The 27798-nt window shown below is 37.4% G+C and overlaps 1 protein-coding gene across 1 annotated transcript in view; it reads right to left on the reverse strand.

Annotated features, from left to right (window-relative positions):
• LOC131033405 (AT-hook motif nuclear-localized protein 10) overlaps positions 1-27798 on the reverse strand; it is a 117469-nt gene that overhangs the window by 67415 nt on the left and 22256 nt on the right. Inside the window, exon 2 of the mRNA XM_057964641.2 lies at positions 7143-7195. Within this exon, the coding sequence (XP_057820624.2) occupies positions 7143-7195 (53 nt within the window). The remainder of the gene's footprint in view (positions 1-7142; positions 7196-27798) is intronic.

Here is a 27798-nt window from a genome sequence, read left to right on the forward strand (position 1 = left end):
AATCTTTGCCAGCCAATTGTGTAAAGAAGGTCGGACAAAATTGCAGCCAGGTAGAAAATTCTAAAGTTTATGACATGCATTTTAATTTTTCATTTTATAATCTACCTTTAAAGTTGGAAATGAGACTAATGTTTTTTTCTTTTCCTTATCTCAGATAGATGGTGGCAAATGTTTGGGCCTTCAACCCCAAACCTTCAAAAAATTGCCATCCGCATATTGAGCCAGCCGTGCAGCGCTTCTGGATGTGAGCGCAACTGGAGCATGTTTGAGCACATCCACTCGAAGAGGCGAGTGGAGAGGTTGAATGATCTAGTCTTTGTTCATTACAACCTTCGTCTCAGGACCAGACAGATTTTGGACGATGACTCCTCTCCGATCACTCTAGAGGAAGTCAACCCCGAGTCCGATTGGCTCACTGAGTCCACCGATCCAGTCTTCACTGATGAGGACCTTGAGTGGGTTGACCAGGCAGACAAAGAGGCTGAGGCTGCGGCTATGGTAGAGGAGGAGGATAGAGCACGATCAGGCACAGCACCTATGGCTACTCAGACTGGTACATCACAGGCAAAGACTATGGCTACTCAGTCATCCAGGACCTACCTTAGACGCCTTTGTAGGAGGCAGATAGACAAGGCTGAGCCAGAGCCTGAGCCGTAGACTTGTTTTTTTTTACACTTTACAGTTAGATATATGTTTGGGAACATTTGTAGTCATGGATTTTATATTATACATTGGACAACATTTATAACTCTATATATCTATGTTTTCTAATTCCTTCAGCTACAATTTACATTTCTACGCATGTGATGGATGTATGTTTATGTATGTGATCAAATTAGCTTCTATTTGATGATGTTATAGTGTCTTTAAGCTTAATTCAATAATGGGTGTATGAAACAAGTTTTAAATAGTTAAAAATCTCTAAATTTCAAGGGTTTTCTTATTTTGCCGAGTCATTGCCGAGTCCGAGCCGAGTCACGAGTCGAGTCAGCCTTGCCGAGTCAGAGCCGAGTCCGAGTCTAGGAACTATGGTTGCAACCCTCGTAAGGGTCAGAGGGTGAGAGAGAGAAGTAGAGAGATAGGTCTAGATCTTGGGGGAGAGAGGAGAGAGTGAGATAGAGAGTGATAGAGAGAGGGATAGAGGAAGAGTGATAAGGAGGTAGATAGGTCTAGAATTCAGGGCAAATAAAGTGAGTGAGATAGAGAGAGCGAAAGAATGTTGATAGGAGCCTACTATTAACTGAAATTTGATGAAGTTTGAAAATTTAAAAGATCTAAAACCTAGTATTTGCATTATGTAATGTCCCCAGTTGGGAATTCCCTTAATTTAATCCTGAGACAACCATTCAAACCTAAAGTGAGATCTGGAATATAAAATTGACCCAAACGGAAGGCATTTCATTATGATATTTAATTTAAATTTTTAAGAATAACTCAGAAGAATAGGACTTATCTTTATAGATTTCCCGATTTATATATTTGAGAGTGGCTCTTCTATATCATAAACCTCTGCTCTACTAAAAGAGATCCAAATCAATAACAAAGATATTACTGTCTGTAATTAATAACAGTTCTGATGTGATCTGCTGCTCTTCTTAAGTGCTTTCCTATATCTAAGATTTTTTTCCTTTATTACTGGTAACCATACTTGTTATAGCTGATGTGTCGATATATTTAAGTAATGCTTAATACACTAATTTCACTGACGATGGTACGTTACTCCCTCTGATCTGGAGAATTATGCTTGAGAGTAATGGGGTTGACTCAGATATGACTATGTATGCATACAACCTGATGTGTCAAAGGCAATGATCCATGAAGAGTAGTCCCGTAAATATCAAAGAATAAATAAAATCCAAATCCGATACCCCTCGTGGAATGATTTTGAATGCCTTCTTATATCTTGTGTTTGGAATGATAAGTCACATTGCAAAAGACCTGATTCATACCTATCCTTAATCCCCCTTTACTAATCGCACCATTTCATGACATTTATGATTAACGATCAGAATCGCCTTCATAATCGATCTGACTTTATGCTAATCACAATCGTATCTTCTTATACTATTATTAAATCTTCTCTCATATGCTTGTCTTAGTCCATAAATCCATTACTTGTAATTACGTTACTCCATGTATGATTGATTTGTAGTATGCCGGGATGATCGATGCCACTTTTATTGAAGGTCCAATCAAATCTATTAGTCGTGGGTTTACACATGTCGTGTCTGGAGAAGAATCGTTAATGATAAGCGGAGGAGGCATCACCACAACCCATCTTGAGCTGTCTTCATTCCTCACGCAAAGTTGACCGTCAAATCAAAGGGTTTATATATGTCGTGTTACAATATCGGCGAATTAATGTTGTGAGGCGTGACTACGGAGAAGGGCTCTATGACGGGAGAGGATATGCGGACTGTGCCAATAAAGAGACAAAGTTGCATTGATTGGGACTTATCAAGAGCCTCCTATAGTGCAAGGCCACCTGAGCCATATCGTTTCTTACTTTCCATCTTATAGTCATCGCCGCGCATGGTTTGTAGTTTGTCTATATGTATTGGTAATTGTTCTTTGCTTAGACGCCATTGAAGATGCTAGTCAAACCGCATGATATTAGATTCGAGCTTTAACATTTAGAGAGATAGCAAATCATAACTAAGATGGAGGCCTCTATTACAAAACCAGTATTCTTCCACATAATCGTGTAGCTACATAGAGGTGCACGACTACGGAGAATAAATCATAGTGTCGTGCTCCAGTCATTACCACTAAGTATATCCACGATGTTTATGATTATGGCAACACACACATAAAGAATTGGCGATGCTTGCTTCTCTCGATCAATAAATACCATCATCGTGACTTCAATTATCTTCGGATACTCATAAGATCACCCATATAGAACGCCTTCCATAATTGGTATTGGTTTACGATTTCTTCATCTTCTACGACTAAGATAATTTTGATACCTTTACCATAGCCTTGTACTTTAAAAACTTTTTCTTCGATTCCTCCAACTACAAGCTTTCACGGCAAGCCAACGCAAGATTGTTGGAGTCTAGTGGGGACATCACACATTATAACTCCTAGAGATCTGAAACCACTCTCAAACATCCTGCCAATATATACATGAAATATAACTTAAAGTAACATTTTTCTTATACTTAAATGCTATATTTCATGTATATATTTTGATGAAGAAAATGAGACCGACTTGAAAAATAAAATTAGATAATTTTGTGACATGTTTGGGCCTCTCTTTTTTATGCAGCCAGGTTTTTGCCCGAGACTTGCCGAATTTTTGTGAAAAACTCAGTGAGTTTTCCCAAAAACCATGCAAGTTTATGGCACAAATACTTGCCGAGAAGAAAAACTCGCGAGTTTCTCAAGACTCGATGAGTACTCTACAAGTCTTCCATCTATGGTAAAAATATCTCTCTATCCGTTTTGTTGAAACTACCCTCCCTGAAAACTACTTCGTTCCCTTCAAATTTGAACTTTAGTTCCATGGTTTGACAGTTGTATGAAAAGTCTCAAAAAAAAATGCAACCATTGTACTCCTAAGACCATTTTAGTCTCTCCTAGACCCACTACATACAAATCATCACACACCTTGTGACTACCCATGGTGATAATTAGTTTTTGGATATTCTTTGTGCAAGGAATGGCGAAGCTCTTATGTTTCCAATCTTCTTTTGGATACCAAACCTTTATCTACCAAATTGTGTTTTGTGTCACTATCAATTAGCACTGTAATATTTTGCCCATACAGAACTCCATGCAATTTGAAAGGGTGATACTTGTGAGCACCAAAAAGTGTGGCAAGGGTACCTCCTAAAGTTTCTTCCTCTTCCTTCATTTCAGGTTCTATTTCTTCTTCAATCTTTGGTATAGGCTCCTTTGAACTTGTTCTTCATCTAGTATCACCTCTATGTAATGCATTTGACATAGTCTAAGACATCTATGACTAGGCTTCCATGGCTAGATGGAAGAAAAACACAGTTTCTTTCTTTGGAGATTATTTCTAGATTTTCTTCTTTCCTCCTTGGTGGCATATTCTAAGATGAGATACTCCCTTCTAGAATGTTTTCTTCTATTGACCCAAAGATTGCACTTCTGATTAGAATTTGTTTTTGTGTACTGAAATCTCTAGCATCAAGAATATCTTGTGGCTTCCTACAAAGATGGTGGATAGAAATCTTTCACCCAACCTTTGAGAGATTCAAATAAACCTTCCATGAAAAGATAGTAAGAATCCTTTCTAAGACATCAAGAACTATTATGACAAATTGGAACTATGCCACATAACTACCTATAGTATTGTGTTGCCTTAACTGAGGCAACCTTCTGAAATGGATATCAAGGTCTCCCTTGTCAAATCTATTTATTAATCTTTGGCTTAATTTATCATATGTACCAATGAGATTGTGCCCTTGGTTGACCAATTCATAGTGACATCACTTGTGCTATACCTTCTAAATGAAGGGTAACAAATTTTATGGTCTCATCATCATATACAAGGTTTAAATGTATCTAGTTTCTTAGCCCAAGAACAAGTTGTACATTCATTTGAACCATCAAGAGAAAGAATGGTTAGTTTACCCCATCTACATTTTAGATATTTGTGAGGCTAATTTGTATTTTTCCTTCTCTCATTGTTTTGTCCATTCTTCATTTTCAGGCTATAGAAGTTGGTAAGAGACATCCTTTTTTGAAATTCAGGTCCAAGAGCTCTGTACTCGTCAAAATAAACTCTAAAGTTATCTCCAATTTGATTCCTCTCTTCTACATCTAGTTGCTTTTCTTCTCTTTGTAAGGACTTAGTCCAGAAGGGTCTAGATACTAAATCAATCACAAAGGCAATACCTTCACCTAGAGTAGTTTGAACTGGTCTTGGGAAAATCAAGTTCTATATTGTCTGAAAATGATTTGCCACAAGGTTTGCCATTTTCTACTAGCCTTGGCTCATCTTGACCATAGCATTATACTAGATTTATGCCTTTTGTTCCCCTAGTTGAGTTCTCTTACCTCTTTGCATCACTTATTCTTCTATTTCTATTGTGGCACCTTGATTTTAAAATTTCCTTATTTTTTATTTGGTATATGCTAATGTCACTTTTACTAGGCTACATTTAATAAGTCGACTTCAAAAACTGTAGGCTAGCAAGATCAAAGCTTTGATACCACTACAATATCCCTTTTCAATACTTTTATTAAACCTACATTTTTTTGTATTTCCTATCTATGCAAGGAATAAGGAATTTCCTCTATAAATTTACTGAACTCTAATAAATCACAGAATTTCTGATGTAAACAAGAATAATGCCTTTTCTAATTCCACCTATGTATGACTAAATACTATCAGTAGCCTTAAATATCAACATTTATTTTTGACAACCCTTTGTATTACAATTTTTATTATTGCAACTTGTCAGGCACTTATAAAATATTGATATAAAGTTATAAACAACAAAGTTACATCCAAAATCCTCATGCATACATTGTTTAAAATGACACTGATAAGTTGAAGCACTTGCAAAGGCCTAACTCACAAATCTATTACACAGTGAGTTGAATAGGGATAAGACTGCCAAGGTACAACAAATGCAAGCAGCACCACAAATATTATAATGTCTATAGCCAGAATCAACACCAAAAGCACACTACAAATTCGCTTTTAGAAATATATAATAATTGTTGATACAAATTATTGTTATAAATACAATAATTGCTAATACATACTGTTGTTATAAATACTCATTACAATGACAAGGTACTATAGTTGTACTATAGCAGCAATGTAGTAGTGGTATGGAATAGGACTATATGGCACTATAGATAACTAGAAATTGAAAATAATTTACAATCCTCTCTGCATGACTGCAATTCCTGGGTGAAAAAGATTCAAAGAATAGAGGGTATTTGTCCTTTGCATTTGCTTGGAAACTAAGAGGGTTTTCATCCTCCAGATTTTTGCACTCCAAGTGTTTTCATCCTTAGGAGAAATAGATGAACATAAGTGCTAAAACTATCAAATAAAAAGGGGTTTCGATTTCATATATTGGATCATCTCCTTTGAGTGAATGCCTCTCTTTTATGGACTCCAATTTGGCACCCAAATTCAGGATTCCTTTTTCCCTTCGAAACTTTCCCTCCAAAAGTTCTATTTAAACATTGAAATAAATTATTACATAAGGTCTTATTATGTCCCATTTAGACAAACCTCCTTTAAATTAATAATACTAAAATTTCCCTTTTACAATGTTTTTAAAATTATATTACTAAGAGTCCAAGACTAACTTCAAATACTATTATTAAAATATCTCTCTAACTTTACCCCGTAGCCTATTCTAAATAAAGAAATAGGCTGGATTTCCCAATTGGTTTATTTCTAAAAAGGGAACAGGACACCATTTTGAACTTCAATTCTCTTCTCTATTTTTGATATGTTGATTTTATATACTTGGGGGAAGAAACACTATAAAGTCTAGAAGTAGAATGGATTCAAACATATTTTTTATTTTCTTAGTGTTTTGAATGAATTGAATGAGTTTTCCACTATTTAGTCTCTATTTAATTGTTCTATCTTTGCCCAAGATATGTTACCATATGTAATTGAATCATTTAAAGAATAAATCTCTAGTTTATTCCAGATACTAAGTTTATGGCAGGCTTTTGGAAGCCAAATGTAATCATACGCTCTGCCACATAAGATAAAGAACCAATGTGTAACTATAGATTCTTCATTTAAATATGTGATGCAATCCAATTCTGTTCTTGCAATACAATTTCTACACATGAATTCCAAAAAAAGTTAAATGTTGTTTCCTTCATTTAGCAGCATCGCCAATTATAATACCATATAAAAATAGCACAACAATTAAAACCATACATGAAAAACAGTTACAGTGTAGATATAGCTTATTTTCTCATTTGAAAGCAGGAAATATAGCATCAGATCCCACTCCCATGTATAAAACCAAAAATTATGCAATGATAGTCATTAAATTTATTTCAGTAAATATAATCTGAGCTTACACATATTGCTCATGAGGTGCACAACAAATTAACAATGAATATCACCCAACATTTATAGAGAAAAGATGTCTTTATAAAGCATCAGATAAAGAAAGTGTACTAACTTCTCCTGTTGCAATTGTAATGACATGTGCAGTGAATCCCTGCCCCGCACTCCCTGCAAGCAAAACTATAAGTAACATCCTAGTAATAGCAGATTTTTGTGCAAGTGCTTGATAATACTGAAAGAGTAATAAGCCTAGTAATATGTAATATGGACAATATTATTAAACAAGTGAACATCTCCATAATAGTTGCAATAAAAACAATATTAAAAATAATAAAAAGAGAAAAAATCCAATGCATAAAAATGTTCAACTAGGGAAGCATTCATGATTGACAATCAACATGAAACTCTGACCAAGATTCACCCTATTTACAAGATAAGATTTGCTAGAAAGGAAAGAAAGAACTCTTCAACGGACTTAGAAGAGAAAGTTGGACAGGGATTCAAAGGCATGCTAACAAGATAATTTTTCTAAAGGTTAGATATTTTCAACAACATGTTGGAGGCTTAATTGTCATTAAGGAAAATATATCAACTTAACCTAGGCATCATCATCTGCTTGAAGATTTGTTTTGATTTTATCGATGATGGTATTTGACTTTATTCTCAATGGTGTACTTCAATGACTGATTACCTGAGTATTTCACATGAAAATTGTTGGAATGAAGAGAATCAGGTGCAGACTAAGCACAGAAAGAAATGGCAACTAAGTTGAACAAATTCAAAGACTTGGACTTTTTTTTCCGAATGGCAAAAAAGTTTTGGGGGCTAGCATAGTTAGTGAGAGGTGTGTTGTGTTGTAAACACACACTACATTGCAAATGGGGACCCCCCTTTTTGCTTGCTAGTTTAGTTGTTTTGCTTAATGTTGCTTAGCTTGGCAGCAGTTTTAGTCTCCTGGTCCTCGCTGTTCGGAGAAGGAAGAAATGTTTTGTCAATCCATGGAATGATTAGGAGTGCAAGAGTTCATCCTTGGAAAAGGTATGTTTAAGTCAAGAATGGGTAGGTCAAGTTAGAAGTTCACCAAGTCTAAAATCCATGAATGAGTGACCTGAAAGATGAAGAATAGAGGGGCAAAACCATGGAGTTTGAGAAGTTGTCAAAGTTGTCAAGGAAAAGTTGAAAAGTTGTCAGGAGAAAGAATAGAGAGGAAAATTGTAATGTCCCCTACCTGATCTATTCAAATATTACTAAGATTGATAGATTTTCTTCAATAAGTTATTAACAAGTGCTTGTCTATTTTCCTCATTAGCTGATTAATTTCATTATTCATAGTTCTTAATATAGAAATCAAACCCTGCTACTACTTCAGTTTTAAGGGAGAAGGGTTTACATATGTTACCAAAGCGCTTAGAGACCAACTACAATAGGTTCCCTCAAAGTTTACAGATCCAAGCCCTTACCTATCTTGGGTCTATACCCTCAAGGCTTATGGGTCGCTGATCCCCACCCTATCTTGGGACTGAACCTATTGCTTGGATTTAGACTGCCCCTCTTTGGAACATCTCAATCCCATCTTCTTAAATACAGAAAGTAATAACATGATTTAGACTATAAGTATATATATTTCTTATGTATTATGAATATATATATGAAATTAAGTATGACTGTCATACATATTGCAGTCCATATTAGTATTACTATTAATTCTGCATAAGAACCTTATTGGGCTACATATATTAAGCATACTTATTAAACACATCCCATGCATACCACCAAGAACAAGGATGTTACTGCCTGTAACTTAAAAACAGTTCTGATCTGATCTGATCCATGGTGATGTCACTAGATGCTTTTGATTCCTTCCCTTTATATCTCTCAATTTGAGGGAGAGGTCACACCTCTTCATCATGTATGCCCTTTGGTAAGAGACAGACCCTTTCACCATTAGCACCCTTTGAAAGAATGCAACTCTTCATTATGTCTACCCTTTGAAAGGGACACAGCCTTTCATAATCAGATGTGCATTTACTATTTAAATCAGACCCTTTCACCATTAGCACCCTTTGAAAGAATGCAACTCTTCATTATGTCTACCCTTTGAAAGGGACACAGCCTTTCATAATCAGATGTGCACTTATTATTTAAATCAGATCTGCACTTCTCATTTCCAAATTATTCCCCCTCTCAAATGAGGTTCTCTTCTCCCTTTTATATCTCATTGTTGAGGGAGTCACAACTTTTCCTTTCATGTCTTTTGATTTTTCATTAACTTAATTAATTTTTAATTAATCATATTTAATTATATTTAATTATATTATTTTATATTTTAATTTTATTATTATCATTTATTATTAAAAAAAATTTCAAAGTGGGGACATTACAAAAATTCCTAAGTTAAAAAAAGGATTATAACAAAATTCCAAAAATGAAATAAGGAATTTATTGTAATGTCCCGTTATTTAATAACTTATAAACAGGGACAATTAACTTGTAAAGATCAATTGCAAGAGACTTTTTTCCTCAATTAACCAATAATACTTATAACATACAATGGGTTACACATGTAATTTGGTTGACAAATAATGATTATTAACACTGAATGCAATTCAATAATGATAAGATTATCTCGATCTTTACATTAATACATGTTACTGCTAAATGATATTAGCTTTCTCTGATATGACAATGAAAAAGTATGCTATGCTGGACGGTAGCTGTCTCTGTTATGACAGAGAGAAGTATGCTAGATATATGTGCTCCAATCGCCTGTAGTGATGGATGATCTACTGTTCCTTATAAGATGTCGCTGTTTCTGATATTCCGTTATGAATATGCAGAAGGTAATATATCACTTACAGCGATACAGTGCTTGGTGCTGTTTCTGATATATGCCTCTAATCGGATTATGCACAAGATAATTGGGCCTTTGGCCTTTGCTCTTATGAGCGATCCAACACTAGACGATAAAACAAAATATATTAAATTCTCCACGATGTCTTTGGGTGGAGTTAATGACCATCATTTAATATCCATGATGAGTTATGAGGTGAACGGATGTGTCCCATTTTGTGTCCATTTGCAATATCTATTCATTCATGTCTCTTCATTAATTAATTAACTAACTGTGATTAGTTAATGCGAGCATTATCCTCTTGAGATGGTAGTTTCCTTAATCCTTTCGATAGCTTGTGTTTTCAAATAATATTAGTGATTTTGATATCAAACATATATGTTTCTTCCTTGAGGATCGCTATGCCTACATTCATAGAAGATTATTGTTACGATTAGAGGGGATGACTGGCAATTCAAATCAGTCCTTGATATTCCCTCTCATACTGTGATGAAGGGATGATCTTCTTATTCAATCTATTAGGCTCTTGAGATATCAGCTTCTACAATTCACGTTCCCCAAGCTTGTTTGGGTATGTCGCACTATCAATTCAGTAGCAACACGGTTGTCTCTTCCACAAGGAATGATAATATCTGCATATAACTTTGATAGTTATAAACTTGTCATATGTTGGCTTACATAAACTTCAGTAGAATATATCATTGCTTCCAGAACTCCTATAGGGTATTTTTTTTCATGCAATTACGATGTGAGGACTGAACATTAATAATCTTCCGCTCATTCCTTCTCAATTTGAATCTTATAAACCATTGATACCAATTTACCTCATAATATACTTCATCCTATCTTTGAGATCATAGTTGTCGTGAAAATATCGGTGGAGACTGTCTATCCTTTTACATTTTTTTCTCTTTTAGAGACTCCACAAAATTGATAAGTGGTGTGAAATATCAATAGTGTGATGACAAGGGTGGGAACATCACAGTCTCCCCTCCTTGAAAATGCTTGCCCACAAGCACTTAAGATCATGATTCCTGGATCCCAAGTAGATATGTGGAAGGATTCAACTCTTATCCTTTGCTACATGTGAGTGCCCTTGAGATGATCAAACTTTATCAAAACCATCCTCATTGGTGTATCATCAGGCTTTTGCTGTGCTACTCTGATTTCAATTTTTGGAGTGGTACTTGTATGATTTATTAGCTTCCCTAAAGTGTGCCATGATCCCACAATTATTTGCTTATCAACTAGTGTCATTATTATGAAATAATAACTGCTTTGTGTAGGATGCATATGGGAAAGCTTATTCTTTCTTTTTACCAAACTGGAACATTCAACATTTGATCTTTGTTCCAAGGAAGGAATCCTTTGTTGAACTTCATCCTTTTTTAGATTGCATGTTGAATGTTTAGTGATGGCACTGATAGGGTTTGTTATATTGTTCCAAATGGACCTCAAGGCTTCCTTGATTGAAGATGCACCAGGATCCCAAAATTCATTTTCATCCTCGCCTTTGTGTGTTTTCAATTCAGCCCCTTCATTCAATTCAAAGAGGGGGTTGTCATAAACTTTGTCCATTTCAACTTCAAACAAGGGATTACGGATGAGTTGAAATTTATCCTTGTTCTTAAATCCAAGGTTTGCTTCTTCCAACTCTTCACTATCTAATTTCTTCAGGTAACCTTTCAAGTAATCTTCATCTCCTTTGTTATGATTTGTGGTTCCATGACTTGTAGGTGTTCTTCTACTTCTATTTAGCATTTGTATGTCATCTTTCCACACCTTTAGTGTCAACATCTCTTGTTTATCAACTTCGAAATGATGAAGTGGGATGCATGAAGTAACCCTTGGTTTACTTGCATTAATTATGGATGGAGGAGAGTTGTGGCTGATATCCTTGAAAAATTTCACATAACCTGAATTATGATCCCTTGCTTCAACCTTAATTATGTCATCCTTTGTGCATGATCCTTGCAACGATGTGAGATCATCCTTGTCATTCTTATGGAGCCATGTACTTAACTTCTTTGTGATACATGAAGAGTCAATAACCTCTATTTCCTTTCTTTGCACTTGTGGATTCTTGAAATATCCTTGTGGTGCTTGATAAATTGTATTAATCTTTTCCAAGTCCTTATACTTCACTTCTTCCTCCTTTGTAATGTCCCTTCTCAATTGACAGGCTGCAGGAAGCCAAATTCTAGCCTACCTTATTCCGTAGGCTAGAATAAATAAACAATAAAAGGGAATAATTGAATTATAGCCAAAAATCTAATGTATAATGGATAATTATTATAATTATTCATTATGACTTAAAGAGGGGCCATTTTTTAGTCATAACATTATTTCATCTAGGCGATATTACTTGGGAGTCATTTAATGTTTAATGAAGTTATATTTATTTTCCTAAGTTGCCAAGGGAGAAGCCTCTAGAATTATCGATTGCTTTTTGGAGATGGCAGAAGCTGTTATATAAGGGGGTTCAATGCTAGAAGAAAGATTATTATTCACTCATCAAACTTTATTATATCTTGTGCTCTGCAATTTCTGCATTTTACAGGACGAAACCCCTGTATTCTCAGGCTGGACGTAGCCCCAGGCCTGTGTTTGGTGAATCTTCAGTATTTCCCTACAGCTGGAGCAGCAATTCAATACAGCTATCACTATTGCTGTGTTTTGGAGGAGACATTCCCAGAATTCAGCAATCAACGGCAGAATTTCTGGACTTAACAGAGTCGAGATAAAAGCAGCAGCTTACATTGCCTTTCTTTTACCCTTAACACTGCAATCCATCTCACTGCTGTGGCATTTCATTAGTGAGTTCTTTGAAAAAATTATCACATGCAGATTAGGAAAACAGATTGTAACTACTGTCTATTGTTCATGCATATAATAATAATCCTGTGCATGTAAAGTTTGAGAAAAATTAAAGAAGAATTTTAGTTAAACTATTGCATGCATTCAATTTCCAATAATTAGAAGAAGGTTCGGTTTGTTTGAAGAGAATCAGTAAAAATTCCCATACTTTTCAAGAGCAAATCCTAGTTAGATCATTTCATCCTTTGATGTGACAACCTTCAGAGTTTCTAATGACATTGGTTGATCATGCTTTTCAATTTGTCTCCTTAGGTTAAGGTGATGGCCTTTACTTTCCTTAGGTGCATACTTTACCCTTAGCTCTGTGTAATCCTCTAGAGATATGTCATGATGCAATCCACTTTCTTCCCAATCTTGTCTAATTTGCCCATGTAGATCTAATGATGCTCACTTACTGTTTTCTTGCCTTTCAACTTTAGATGGGAATGTTGGTCTTGAACTAGGTGTAGCCACTTGTTGAGTTGGAGTTTGAATGAACTGGTTTCTATAACCTTCCTTGTTTCCATTCTTGTATACCGGTGTTAGATTGCTCAACAATTTATCTAATTTCTCTTGAGTGCTGTTGTATTGTGTCATGGTTTGTATCAATCTTCAAATGATCTTCATCTTCTGCCCATCTGGAAGGTTCTTCTCACAGGCTGGCAGGATTATAAGCTCTGATACCACTTGTAATGTCCCGTTATTTAATAACTTATAAACAAGGACAATTAACTTGCAAAGAGCAATTGCAAGAGACTTCTTTCCTCAATTAACCAATAATACTTATAACATACAATGGGTTACACTTGTAATTTGGTTGACAAATAATGATTATTAACACCGAATGCAATTCAATAATGATAAGATTATCTTTGCCGTCTCTGATATGAATGGTTGACAAATATACAAGGACGATCTTAACATTAATACATGTTACTGTTAAAAGATATTAGCCTTCTCTGATATGACAATGAAAAAGTATGCTATGCTGGACGGTAGCTGTCTCTGTTATGACAGTGAGAAGCATGCTAGATATATGTGCTCCAATTGCTTGCATCAATGGATGATCTACTGTTCCTTATGAGATGTCGCTGTTTCTGATATTCCATTATGAATATGCAGAAGATAAGATATTGCTTACAGCGATAGAGTGCTGTTTCAGATTGTTACTTGAAGTGCTTGCATTAAAAGTAGATGATGCTGTTTCTGATATATACGATTCTCTCTTGCAATCAGTGGTGCTGCTTCTGAAAAATGCCTCTAATCGGATTATGCACACGATAATTGGGCCTTTGGCCTTTTCTCTTATGAGCAATCCAATACTGGACGATAAAACAAAATATATAAAATTATCCATGATGTCTTTGGGCGGAGTTAATGACCATCCTTTAATATCCATGATGAGTTATGAGGTGAACAGATGTGTCCCATTTTGCGTCTATTTGCAATATCTATTCATTCATGCCTCTTCATTAATTGGTTAATTAATTGTGATTAGTTAGCGCAAGCATTATCCTCTTGAGATGGCGGTTTCCTTAATCCTTTCAATAGCTTCTGTTTTCAAATGATATTAGTGAATTTGATATCAAACATATTTGTTTCTTCCTTGAGGATCGTAATCCCTACATTTGTAGAAGATCATCGTTACAATTAGAGGGGATGACTGGCAATTCAAATCGGTCCTTGATATTCCCTCTCCTCATACTGTGATGAAGGGACGATCTTCTTATTCGATCTATTAGGGCTCTTGAGATATCAGCTTCTACAATTCATGTTCCCCAAGCTTGTTTGGGTATGTCGCACTATCAATTCAATAACAACACGGTTGTCTCTTCCACAAGGAATGATGATATATACATATACCTTTGATAGTTATAAACTTGTCATATGTTGGCTTACACAAAATTCAATAGAATACATCATTGCTTCCAGAACTCCTATCAGGTATTGTTTTTCATGTAATTACGATGTGAGGACTGAATATTAATAATATTCCGCTCATTCCTTCTCAATTTGAATCTTATAAAACACCGATACCAATTTACCTCATAATATACTTCATCCTATCTTTGACATCATAGTTGTCGTGAAAATTTCAGTGGAGATTGGTAATGGTATTACTATTAAAATGTATTGGTGATTTTCATCAGACTTCACATGCTCGAACTGTCTATCCTTTTACAATTTTTTCTCTTTTAGAGACTTCACAAAATTGATAAGTCATATGAAATATCAATAGTATGATGACAAGGGTGGGAACATCACATTTATCCTCAGAATGAAGTTGACAATGAAGAAAAAATTCAAAGATTAGACAAGAATGGAGAGAAAAAAATTCCCGGGTTTTCGATGAAGATCAAGGAAATTCTAGAGATTGGATAAGGAATGAAAATGAAAGAAGAATTTTATCCATGAAATGAAAAGGAAATAGGGGTTTTATCCTTGGACCAAAGATAAAATTTGGAAAAATTCCATGGCTTAAGAAGGGGAAAACTACGTAACCCGGGGACATGTCCTCGGTTTTTTTTTAGGCATCCCCATCCCAAGGACAGGGGACTCTTAGGGGACGTCCCCATAAATTCTGCATATTGACAGTGAATTTTGACAATGAATTCTATAAGCAATTTGACTTTGACTCTCAATTTAACACAAAATTGGCATAAGAACTTTGCTAGTTCTAATATGTTAAGGTTCTAAAATGTATATGTGCATGCTTTTTCCCTATATAATTTAATTTTCCCTATTTTTATATAGCCGTCCCCTAGCCATCCCCAAAATTGGCAAAAAAAATCACCATCTCGGAAACGCGTACCCCCGTCCCCGTCCTAGGAACTCGGGGTAACATAGGGGAAAAATGAAGGAAGATTCCATAGTTTAAGTCACAAAGGCATAGAATTTCATTAAAAAATCCTTTAACACCTCTAATTTCCGCATGGAATTTCATCAAAAAATCCATGAATGAGGTGGATTTCTGCTAGGTATTCCGCCTCTACCTTCAAATCCCGCTCAAGAATCCTTCTCCAACTGCAATCTCTGCTCAAAAATCCTTGTCCATGCTCAAATTCCGCCCAAGAATCCACATACAAGGAGAAATCCCAGTGGAAAATCCTTGAGCAGGGCAGAAATATGCTGGAAAATCCAGATATATGGCAGAAATCCACTGGAAAATTCAGACCTAGGTTGAAATCCACTAGAAAATTCAAACCTAGGGGAAAAGTCCGCTTGAATTAATGCAAGAACACATGAATTGAATTCCAAGAAAGTGAGCACTCAACCTTATCTTTATATAGGCATTCAAGACATGATAAAATCAAGATGAAGAAGGCTGACATGATTGAAGAAAACAATAAAATTGCCTTCAAAAAAATCAATTTAAAATGCAAAAAAAACTATCAAGGAGGCCGACTTGAAGTAGAGGCAAATTGCAATTTGAAAAACAAGAAAATCCTTACCTTAGCCGACCCCTTGACAAGAGAAAGACAAAGAGAAAGACAATATCCTTTGAGTGCCTATATAGGTAGGGTGAAGTTGATCATTTGATCATGCATTGAAAAGCGAATTCTAGTAGAACAGAGAAGGGATTGAATTCCCAGCAGATTCAAAGCAATTCCAAGCGAATTCCAAGGGCAGAAAAGAAGCAAATTCCAGCAGATAAGAATGAATTCAATGCAAAGAAACAAGATTCCAAGCAAAGTGTGGAGTGAGAAGAAGGTGAATTTTGTCCAAGAAACAAATCAGACCTTAAAAGGAGATGATTTCTTGGAAGAAAAACCAGTGATTTGCAAGCAGACCTGAGCGAATTTCCTTATCAATTTGAACATTTTTCCTGATTTGGAACATCAATTTTCAGAAAATTTCTAAGTTAAAAGTGCCATTTCTAGATTATTGAAGGAAAAAACAGAAGTCATTAAGGACTAATTTTCTAGAAAACTTTATGAAGGGAGTGAAGATCAAAAGATTTTTTGGAAGTATTTGTCATGCATTTTTTGTGAATTCTTGATGATATTGTGAAAATCCAATTGACTTTGTTCCTTAAAATAAAATTTGTTTCACAATTTCACAATGGAAGAATGATTTTTCATGAGTACTTTTAAGTTCTTCAATCGAATTAGGAATGCAAGATTTTAACTATCATTTTCTTATCATGAATTTCTTGTAGTTCACTCAAGGAATTCCAAATCGGTAATTGATAAGATTGTTTATCCATAACTTTAATCCAAGGTATTCTTCTCTTTTCAGGATATACAAGGAAGATGACGGAGAATGATGAAGGAAATCAAGGTCCAAGATATTGAATAAAAATGATGGAGAAGAACTCAACAACATAAGCCAAGATGATATCAAGCCAAGAAACTACGACAAGGATGAACAAATTAGGAACTCTAGAAAAGGAAGGTGAAAGATGAAGATGGCAATGCATAATGAAGACCAAGGAAGCATTTTGATAGTTTCAAAAGAGCTAATCAAAGTTATAAACTCATTCAATAGAGAATGAAGGAGAAAGATACCATGATGTGAAAGAGGTCAAGATCCGGAGCCTCCAAGAGGAAAAGAATGATATCAAGTGCAAGGATGGCAATCCAAAATGAAGAACAAGTTAAACATGTTGAAGGACACAAGACGGATTTGAGACAAGAAAATTTTCAAGACGTGTAAGAGTTGAGATGGCGCCTATAGACATCTAAAATTAATATTTAATTATTTAAGCCTCTCACATAATTAATTAATTTAATTGTGTCTCATTCTTCTTAAAATTAATTAAATTATATTAAATTAATTTTATCACTATAGTCCTATAATTAATTATCTCCCCATTCTTCTAAAGTCACCTCAATCATTATTTCTTCTAAATCTCTATTAGTTAATTAATTTCAATTAACTAAGTTAACCATGTGATTCCTACAAATCGCCCTCTTAACCCCCACCACTTAGCCTAATTAATTCTTCTCTAACCATTCTTATCATTATCCCCCAATTTTATATACCCCCACTCATTCTCTCTCCTCATGTCTGTTGATGTGTCTTTCATGCACATGCAAACACAGAATAAAATACCTAAAGGTACCTTATCCTCTCTTGAGCAAAGTTTCCCGACTGCTGAAGATCTCGCCGAAGGATCAGTCAGAGTAACTCCAAGGTTCTGTTATGTAGGATCTCTACGTGTGGATAAGCTCTTTGTGGTATGATGTGATTTTGCTAGAATCACAAGGGGACTAACACTTGACAACCTAAACGTCTGATTTGCTGGAATCACAGGATTTCACTAGCCTAGATTTTTTTAAAAAGGAAAAAAGGATGAGGGTGAGGGAAGGATCTAATTCTGATACTAAGAATGTAGGAGCAATGAATGACCTTTGATGAAATTCTAACTAAGTCTTGTCTTGACATCCCAGGACCATCTCCACAAGGTTAGTGCGATCTTCAGAGGAAAACTTTATGATGTTCAGATCATCGCTACAGGCATAGACACCATCAAGCTGATGCATATCAATGAAGAAGCGACAATTGAAGTTAAGCTTAAGCTGAATGATTCCAATTGACTACACAAGGCAAGTCTGCAATCAACAAACTGCTAGTAGTATGGATATACAAATTTCACCATCAATCAAACACATTTCTTCCACTCATCTAATAACATGAAATCAAATCTAAGAAGTATAGAGACCATGCAAATTGTTGAATCGACCCATAGATTTCACCATTTCTTCAATGAAGTTTTACAAGCCTTTTACAACAGCATCTTGGCAACAATCTTTGCCTTCTCTTTCTATTCTACTCTAATTGCTATACTATTAACTGACTTATTCACTATTTCTAACTATTCACCTTCTAACTCCTGACTAACTATTTTTTTTACAAATGAGGAGCCAGGGCTTATATAGCGCCCTCAATACAATTCAATGGCTAAGATCAATTTGAGATCAATGGACGAGATTTTACAATAAAAACCCTAATTAGGGTTTGTTACAACAAACTCAATTCTGACCAATGAAATAATTGCATTATTTGGACACATGTCTTCTTTGGAATATTCGACCAATGGATAACCAGGGTAGGTACATCAAAGTTTGTGCCATCTTTGAGGACTTAGGTACATTGAATCTGGACACGCTGAGGTGGACCAATCCAACTGGAGGAGTGATGACTGGGATGCCACCTTGTCTGACACTTGCAACTTGGTAGATATTCAATTTGATGATGCTGAGAAGCTAACTTTAGTTAACTCTTCTGAAACTGTTTGCTTCTCCAACGGACCCTTGCTCTGACCTCCTTTGTCTTTGATGTGCAGGATGGATGGTGTACCTTTCCTTCAAATGATGGATTGGAAGAGGTCGTCCCTGATGATGCTAGACCAAAGAAGGCCGTCCTTGTTGATGCTGGATTGGAGAAGGCCGTCCTTGTTGATGTTGGACTGGAGAAGGTCGTCCTTGTCTTAGCTTGATCTTCTTTCATCAACAAAAACAAATCGAAAGATGATTAAGGGCATAATAAATTCATTTCAACATAGTATTTCACACCTTAAATCATCAACAAAAGATATTAGAATGAAGTCAGTTCAAGACTCTTTCCAGGGACAGGCCCTATAAGAATTTCGCCCTCGACCATCTGGAAGGGTTAGGAGCGAAATTAGCATTCCTGGCCAACTTGGACCTCTTTTCAACGTCACCTCACAACCAACTCCTCGCCTGGCCCAAACAAGGTGAAAAATAGTAGTTTCAAAAGATTTTGCCCTGGACCCTCTCGAAGGGTCAGGAGCGAATTTTGCATTTTTGGACAAATTCCATCATGTCTCTAATCCAAAATGTCTTCCAAGGCAAGCATACGCTATCCTTCTCCTCACCAAAGGCTAGGAGTCCACAACTTGACCTTCCTCATGGGCAAACTAGGTGATTTTGGGAATTTCGCTCTGGACCCTTTGGAAGGGTCAGGAGCGAAATTCAAGTTTTAAGCTTGATCCTTCATCTTCTTCACTCCAATCTATCTTGCAAGGCTAAATAACATCCTTCCATCCCAACTATGCCTTAGGACTCCAAGTCTTGACTTGACACAAGGAGGAAATAGGTAGATGAAGAATTTCGCTCTGGACCCTTTGGAAGGGTCAAGAGTGAAATTCAATTTTTGCTTGCTTATTCACACTCAATTTCACTTCTTCCACTTCACTTCATCTAGACTCCCTCATATCGAATCCACTCCTCAACTTGGCAACATTGGTTTGATCTTCATAAGGCCCAAAAAGGAGAATTCGCTCAAAAACTTAGCCAGGAACAGGACCTATCTAGGATTTCGCTCTGGACCCTTGGGAAGGGTCAGGAGAGAAATCCTTGTCTTAGCTCAAAATCTACATTTTTGGTGGCCAAAATCCATTCAAAGGCAATCTTAAGGGCTTATCTTACCTAGGTCTAAGCTTGGCCTGGCACAAATTTTAGAGAAAATGATGGGTTTTAGGATTTTCGTTCTGGACCCTTTGGAAGGGTCAGGAGCGAAAATCTTGTTTTAGGCTCATTCCTCCATCATTTCAACTTGAATTCACCTCCAAGACTAAGGACACATTGCCTCACTCCTAACTAAGCCATAAAAATCAAAATTTTGACTTGTCTTGCAAAGAAAGTAGGTGATCCTAAGATTTTCACTCTGGACCCTTTGGAAGGGTCAGGAGCGAAATCCTTGGTTTGGGTTAATTTCCATCATTTTTCAACACCAATTAACTTCAAAAGGCAAGAAAATGTCTCCTCGCACCCATCCAGGCCATGAAAACCTAACATTTGACTAGACTTGCAAGGAAAATAGGTGGTTTTAAGATTTTCGCTCTAGACCCTTTGGAAGGGTTAGGAGCGAAAATCACTTTTTGGCTCAATTCCTTCAAGTTTGATAATCATTGCTAAGTCAAAGTCATTCCTGAGGACCTCTCCCATCAAAACTCGCCCTAGTCAACACTTGGCTTGGCACAAAATTGGGAAAAAAGGTGATTTAGAGAAAATTCGCTCTGGACCCTTTGGAAGGGTCAGGACCGAATTTCTTAATTTAGGCTTATTCTTCCATCATTTCAAGTTGAATTCACCTCAAAAGGCTAGAAAACACTTCTCCTCTTACGTCCAACCCAAGTTTGACTTGATTTTGCAAGGGAAAATAGGTGTTTGAAGAATTTCCGCCCTGGACCCTTTGGAAGGGTCGGAAGCGATTTACATCATTTGGCTCAATTCCTTCAAACTTGATAATTATTGACCATTCAAGGACATGCCTAAAGACACCTCTAATCTTGACCCACACTAGACTTGGCATAAATTTGAGGGAAAAGATAGGTTTTGAGAAAATTCGCTTTGGACCCTTTGGAAGGGTCAGGAGCGAAAATCTCATTCTTGACCAAAAATCATCATTCTTTCAACTTGAAACAAATCTCATCTCTCTTCGCCCTAGGAACAAGGTTTTAAGCCTAAGAAAGGTCAAAAAGTAGGCTTGTAAGGAATTTCGCTCTGGACCCTTTGGAAGGGTCAGGAGCGAAATTTCCTTTCTTGGCTAAAATCCTTCAGTTTCATAGCTACCAAACACTCTTAAAGGCAAGATCATGTTCATTCTCCTTCTCATCATGCCTTGGACATCAAATTTTAGTCAAATAAGGAAAGAAATGAGGTCTAGGAGGATTTTCTCTCTGGACCCTTTGGAAGGGTCAGAAGCAAAAATCTCATTCTTGGCTTGATTCTCCATTTCTTCAACTCCAATCCACTCTAGAAGACAACTAGACATCATTCTTCACCCAAGGGATAAGGTCTTAAGCCAAAACAAGGTCAAAAGAATAGGCTTGCAAGGAATTTCGCTCTGGACCCTTTGGAAGGGTCAGGAGCAAAATTCACCTTCTTGGCTAGAATCCTTCAGTTTTTCAAAGCTCTCACACATTTCCAAAGTCCAAACACGTCCATCCTTCCTTTCAAGATGCTCTGCAAATCAAAATTTGGTCAAACTAGGGAGGAAATGAGCTTTAGGAAGATTTTCGCTCTAGACCCTTTGGAAGGGTCAGGAGCAAAAATCTCATTCTAGGCTAGATTACTCACTTTTCAAACTTCAAACCACTTCAAGAAGCAAACTTAGATCATTTTCCACCTGAGGAAGAAGGTTTCAAGGTCAACCAAGGTAGCAAATGAAGTTTATGATGAATTTCGCTCTGGACCCTTTGGAAGGGTCAGGAGCGAAATTCTCTTGGAAGGGTCAGGAGCGAAATTTGACATTTTGGACTCTCCGTCAGGATCATTTTATGGAATATAACATTTAAGTAAGGAAATGTCACTTATACTTTAAGTTATATTCCATATAAACTGTCAGGATGTTTGAGAGTGGTTTCGGACCTCCAGGAGTTATATTGCAAAATCTAGTTTTTGGAGGATTCTTCAGTTTTCCAAACAGTCAAATTTCAGGATCAGGACATTCCAAACTTAGCCAAATTTCAGGGCATTTGAAGATCAGGATGACATTCCAGACTTCATCACTCACCAAGCAAGACACAATTAGCAACAAGAGCAAAACCAGGCCCTAAGGAAGACTCTCAAAGAAACCCTAATTCTGGGGCCCCAAAGACTCACCTCGGCTCAAGCAGAGCCTGCCATCCTAGTGATCCCCCTGGTGACTCTCAAAAAGCAAAGGCTAAAAGACAAAACCCTAAAAGACCTAGAAAACACACCCCAGAAGGCAAAAAGCAGGGGTCCTGTTGTGACCATTTCACACATCGCCCCATACCAAATGGGGACCCCCTCATTTTGGTTGTTTTTCGCTCGTTTTCGCTTTTGTTTTTAGGGTTTTGTCAGTTAGTTGGTCGTCTGGATTTAGGGCCAAGCCTTAGGGTTTTAAATTTTGCCTTTTCAAGCCAAAATCCAGTCATTTTTGAGAGCTTTTGAGCTTCTTTTCTAGAATGTAAATTTTGAATGCAATGATTTCGCCAAAATGGTCTAATTTTCAATTGGAATGTTCATGCAGAGCTTAAACTTGTCTAAGTGTTGACCGTCAATATGAATTTTTGTTTGATTGAATATTTTGACCAAATTTTGACTTTTTTGAAGTTTGATCCTGGGCATTGGAATTGATTCGTTTTCGCCTCGTGAAGTGTTAAAATGTGAAAAATCTTGTTATTTTGGCCTGTAGGAGCAAAATCGCTCCTGTCCCTCAGTGAAGGACGGGAGCTCAATTTCAAATATCTCATCATCCTTGCAGAGTCCAGACAAATTTTACGTTTGAAGTGATGGAGAACGACGAGATCTTTCCATTGAATATAAATTGAAGATTTTCATGAGCACAGAAATGCCTCCAGGAAGAAAATCGCTCCTGTCCCTCAGTGAAGGACCGGAGCTACGATTCAAATTTCGTTTTGTCCTTGCAAGATTTTGATAACTTAACGATTTGAGGACGCCCAAAGGAAGATGCTTTGCCAAATGAATATAATTTGAGATGCAAAAACGAAGGAAAATGACCTATATTGACTAAATCGCTCCTGTCCCTCTCCAAGGGACCAGGGCGAGGTACCTTGTAGCTCTCGTCCCTCTCCCAGGGACCAGAGCGATTTCCTCCATTTTGCAAAATCCAGTCAAGGGTCAAGGTAAGTTTACGTTCAAAAACGAAGGAGAACATGAGATGAATGCATTGAATATAAATTGAAGATTTTTGGGACGTCCATAACAGTATTAAATGCCTAGTTCGCTCCTGTCCCTCAGGAAGGGACCAGAGCGATTTTTGATATAATTGCTTTTCTTGCAAAGTTACAAATGATGTCAAGGCATGAACGAATAGAGGGAAGAAGGACGAGTCCGTTGAATATAAACTTGGAACCAGGCAAAGTGAGATAGTGGCCACAAGGGAAGGATCGCTCCTGTCCCTCTCCAAGGGACCAGGGCGATGATGATGATAATACTCTCTACGCAAGTTCAAGGTCGTCCACTCCAAGGTTCAAGACCGATCCAAGTCAAGACGAAGGGTGGCGAAGACATTTCAAGGCATTTCCATCAAGCGCAAGGTTGTAAAGGTCATCACATGGAAGGATTTGCGCTCTAAAGACCCAGATCGCTCCTGTCCCTTGGGAAGGGACCAGAGCGATATCTACATAATGGCGTAGATTTCAAAAGGCAAACAAGTTTCGAGCAACCAAGAAGGTCGAAAGGACGTCATTCCACGCAATGAAGTTGATTGCAAGTTGGTACAAACAAGAACAAGCACATAATGATGAACTTCGCTCCTGTCCCTCAGGAAGGGACCAGAGCGATATTAGATGTATTGATCATTTCATGCAAAATTCACGTAAGGACAATATATTGCAATGTTCTGGAGGGTCCATGGTATGACAACAAGGTGATAAACAAGAGTTTTGAACGTCCAAACATCGCCAAATGGTGTAAAGGCCCCACATCGCTCCTGTCCTTTGGACAAGGACCAAGGCGATACTATCAAAACACTCACGTTCCTTCAAAGATCAAGGCGAAGCGAGGTTAGGAAGTGCGAAGGACGACGTTTGAAGGACATTGCAAAGGAGATCGAAGTTTAAAAGTCGCCAAGATCAAGGAGAAATAATGGATCGCTCCTGTCCCCCTCCAAGGGACAAGGGCGATGGTCCCTTTAATGCATCCAAACACATAATAAAAGCAAATGGGAATAAGCGCAAAAGAACACAAGCATTGATATTTCGAAGGTCAAAGATACAAGATGAACATGAAGACATGGAGATCGCTCCTGTCCCTCTCCAAGGGACCAGGGCGATAATGATCATGAGATGCATTTGCTCGCACAAGAAAGGCATTCAAATTCGAAAGGACCACCAGATGATCAATTTGGGACGTGGAAGTAAAGGAGTTAAACGTTGAAAACGCAAGAATCTAGACCAAAATCATGGATCGCTCCTGTCCCTCTCCAAGGGACCAGAGCGATGAGGTACGTCCCTTTATTTTCATATTTTTGGCGCCAAATTAAACAATTCGAATTTCCTTAAATGCTAAATCGATTTAAAAATTGAAAATCTTATTTAAATTGGCATTTAATATGGCGTTAGACATTTATTAATTATTTTGCCTTTATTTAAAATCGAAATTCTCAAATAAAAAAAACGCAAGGCATTAAATAATTAATTAATTAATTAATAGAAAAATCAATTGGAGCGCTCATATATGGAGGTCGGCCTTGTCATGTCATTGCAAATCATTTAAAAATCGTTTAAAATGGTTTTATTTTTGTTAAGTCGGCCTAAGGGGTGAAGGATGAATGCGCTATATAAGGGGGGTAGAATTATCATTTTCTACATCATTATTTTACCTTCCTTCATGCGAATTGAGAAGAGGCGAATGTAGTGCGAGTTTCATTCATCCAAAGGTGGTGCGATTTCAAACCAAAGGTGGCGCTAGTATCATCTTGCGTGGAGTGCGAAGTGTGTTTGGAGAGGTGCGAATTCCATCCAAGGTGGCGTAAGCAATCAAAAGGTGATGCGAATTTGAAGATCCATCTAAGACCACGCCAAAGGGGAATTTGCTAAGGACTTGGAGATTTGTTAGTGCGAATTTGAAGATCCATTTGAGACCACGTCCAAGGCGATAAGTGAAGATCACATTCTCTCCAGAGGTGGCGAAGTCAAATTTGAGGAGATCATATTGAAGATTATCTTTATACCTCAATTTTGCCTAGGCAAATTTTGTTTTTGCATTCTAGAGTTAGCTCTCTATCGAGGTATGGCGATTTAATTGTTATTGCTTTATTCATTTATCGTCATATTTCAAATTTTGAAATTTTGAATCTTGAATATCTCTTGGCTCAATCGTTGTATTTTAGGAAATGATAACTCTAGAGACTTATCATGAGGTTTCCTAAAATTTATCTCTCTTATCTACGTTATTTATTGCAAAAATCTATTTCTTATAATGAAATGTTGTGTAGGTATGGCGACCCCAAAGGCGGGAGCATCCACCAGTCGCTCGGCTCTCATGAAAGAAGATCAGAAGACCGAAGAAGTGGAGACCAAGATCGTGTCCAAGTGGAGCAACATTGGAGATACCAACTTGGGGAACTTTAGCACGAAGAAGTTCCGAGAGGTCCCTTACATCGGCAAGCCATCACCTGTCGCCCGGAGAATAATAGAGAGTGGCATCATCAAGGCGGCCGGTTTTCCTCCAGCCATTCAGTGCCACGAGCTAATGATCGAGTGTGCCCGTCATTACAATCCACAGTCCAGGACAATTGTGTCCAATGAAGGAAACACTTTGGCGTACCTTTCAGAGGAAGCCATAAGTGAAGCCTTCCATCTTCCAGAGCACAGGGACATGATATACAAGAGCATTGAAGGAGCCAGATCAGTGTACGATGATGATCCAGATGCTTGCCTAAGCATAATCAACAAGAACTGGCTACTTAAGAGTCGTCCCCGTCTGAGCAAAGTACCGAATACACCACACAGGATTGATTTCCAAGAGGAGTACAGAGATTTGATCACCATGCTCAACAGAGTTACAGGGGCACCTCATGCCTTCTATTTTGAGAAATGGATGTTTTACTTCATCCAGGTGATTGTTCAAGGAAAGGGTACAATACATTGGGCTAGGATAATTAGCCATTGCTTAGACGTACAGTTGAGAAGACTCAGGGCCACTAAGTCCTTCCACATGAGTTCATATGTCATCTATGCCTTAATCAGGAGCGTTGAGTACGCAGGACTACCTCACAGGGGAGTGATTGGAAGAGGACCCGGCGAGGTCAGAGTTTGTGAATCCTATACCTACTTGCATCATCCACCAGGGAAGAACTACAAGTTAATCAATGATACTTTCACGATGAACATCACAAGGACGTTGCAAGGAGGGATTCACAACAGATTGTCTCAGGATGCCCAGGAGTTCATCAAGAGGTATGGTGCTTGGTTCATTCAGTTTCCCAAGTTCACTTACATTAGAGTGTATGGATGTCCTTTACCTCCATACATGTTGCCGAGGTACCCGACAGATAGAATTGTGTTACTTGAAGTAACAAGGCAGTTGGCAGCATATGTGAAGGCATTCAAACACAGACATCAGAATGGAGTTCAGGTACCTATTATTTTGGGTAATTCAGTTGAGGTATGTCCTAATGTCTTAGCCATGGATGACGCAGAGAAGGAGTTAGCCTTGTATCCTTTTTCATCTTTTGCTTGGAGGAATAGTTTTGATCCACATGGACATTTAGAGGAGACGGTCGGTAGAAGATTTAGACATGAGTACCAGATTGAAGATTTTATGATGAATCTCCTAGATGATCTCGAAGTAAAACGAAAGATACATTCTAGATTGCCTTTGGATTTCATCAGGAAATGTAAGATTTACAGAGTAGCCGACCAAGCTCAGGACAACGGCAGGCACATCCAATCTTCATATGATAGAGAAAGCAAAACAATAAGTTTGAATTGGAATGAGCCTGAGGCCGTGGATTTAGATGATTTGATGGCACCAGTCTTGTCTTGTACTCGCAGGTGGGTAGACGTTCAGCATCAGAAGTTGAGAGAACAAGGCATAGCCATGTCTTTTACTTTAGAAGAAAAGCCAGCCGAAGGTGGAGCCAGTGTTAGTGAAGGCAATCCTAATCCTAGGAATTCAGGTGAAGGTAACCTTCGATGTGCCAGTGAGGGCAATCTCCATTCGAGAGGTTCAAAGAGAAAGGAAAGATCAGAAAAGAAAGAGCCTTCCAAGAAAAAGCAAGGTGCTAACAAAGATCAAACACCAGGTACTTCTTCCAAGCCAGAGGATAGAACAGTTCGAGTGGAAGAATCCATGGAATCGATGGTACAGAATGACAGACAGGAAGAAGAACAGGCACAGCATGTTTCATCCGATGGATCTCTCCAAGACTATGATTTAGATAATGATAATGAAGTAACATCTCCTCCCAGACAAGAAGAAATGGTACATAAAGAGATTCAAGTTCAAGAGACAAGATCGAATATCCCAGATTGGTTGAAGGAAAGATTGACTAGGGTGATCGTAATTGAGGACGAGGACAGTGCAATCGATTTAGAGAGCCTTGTTGGACGTTCACATATGACAACAGAGAAGAAGAAGGCTACAAAGATGTCCAAGATGAT

The sequence above is a fragment of the Cryptomeria japonica genome, chromosome 7 (assembly GCF_030272615.1).
Source record: "Cryptomeria japonica chromosome 7, Sugi_1.0, whole genome shotgun sequence".
NCBI classification, from domain to species: domain Eukaryota; kingdom Viridiplantae; phylum Streptophyta; class Pinopsida; order Cupressales; family Cupressaceae; genus Cryptomeria; species Cryptomeria japonica.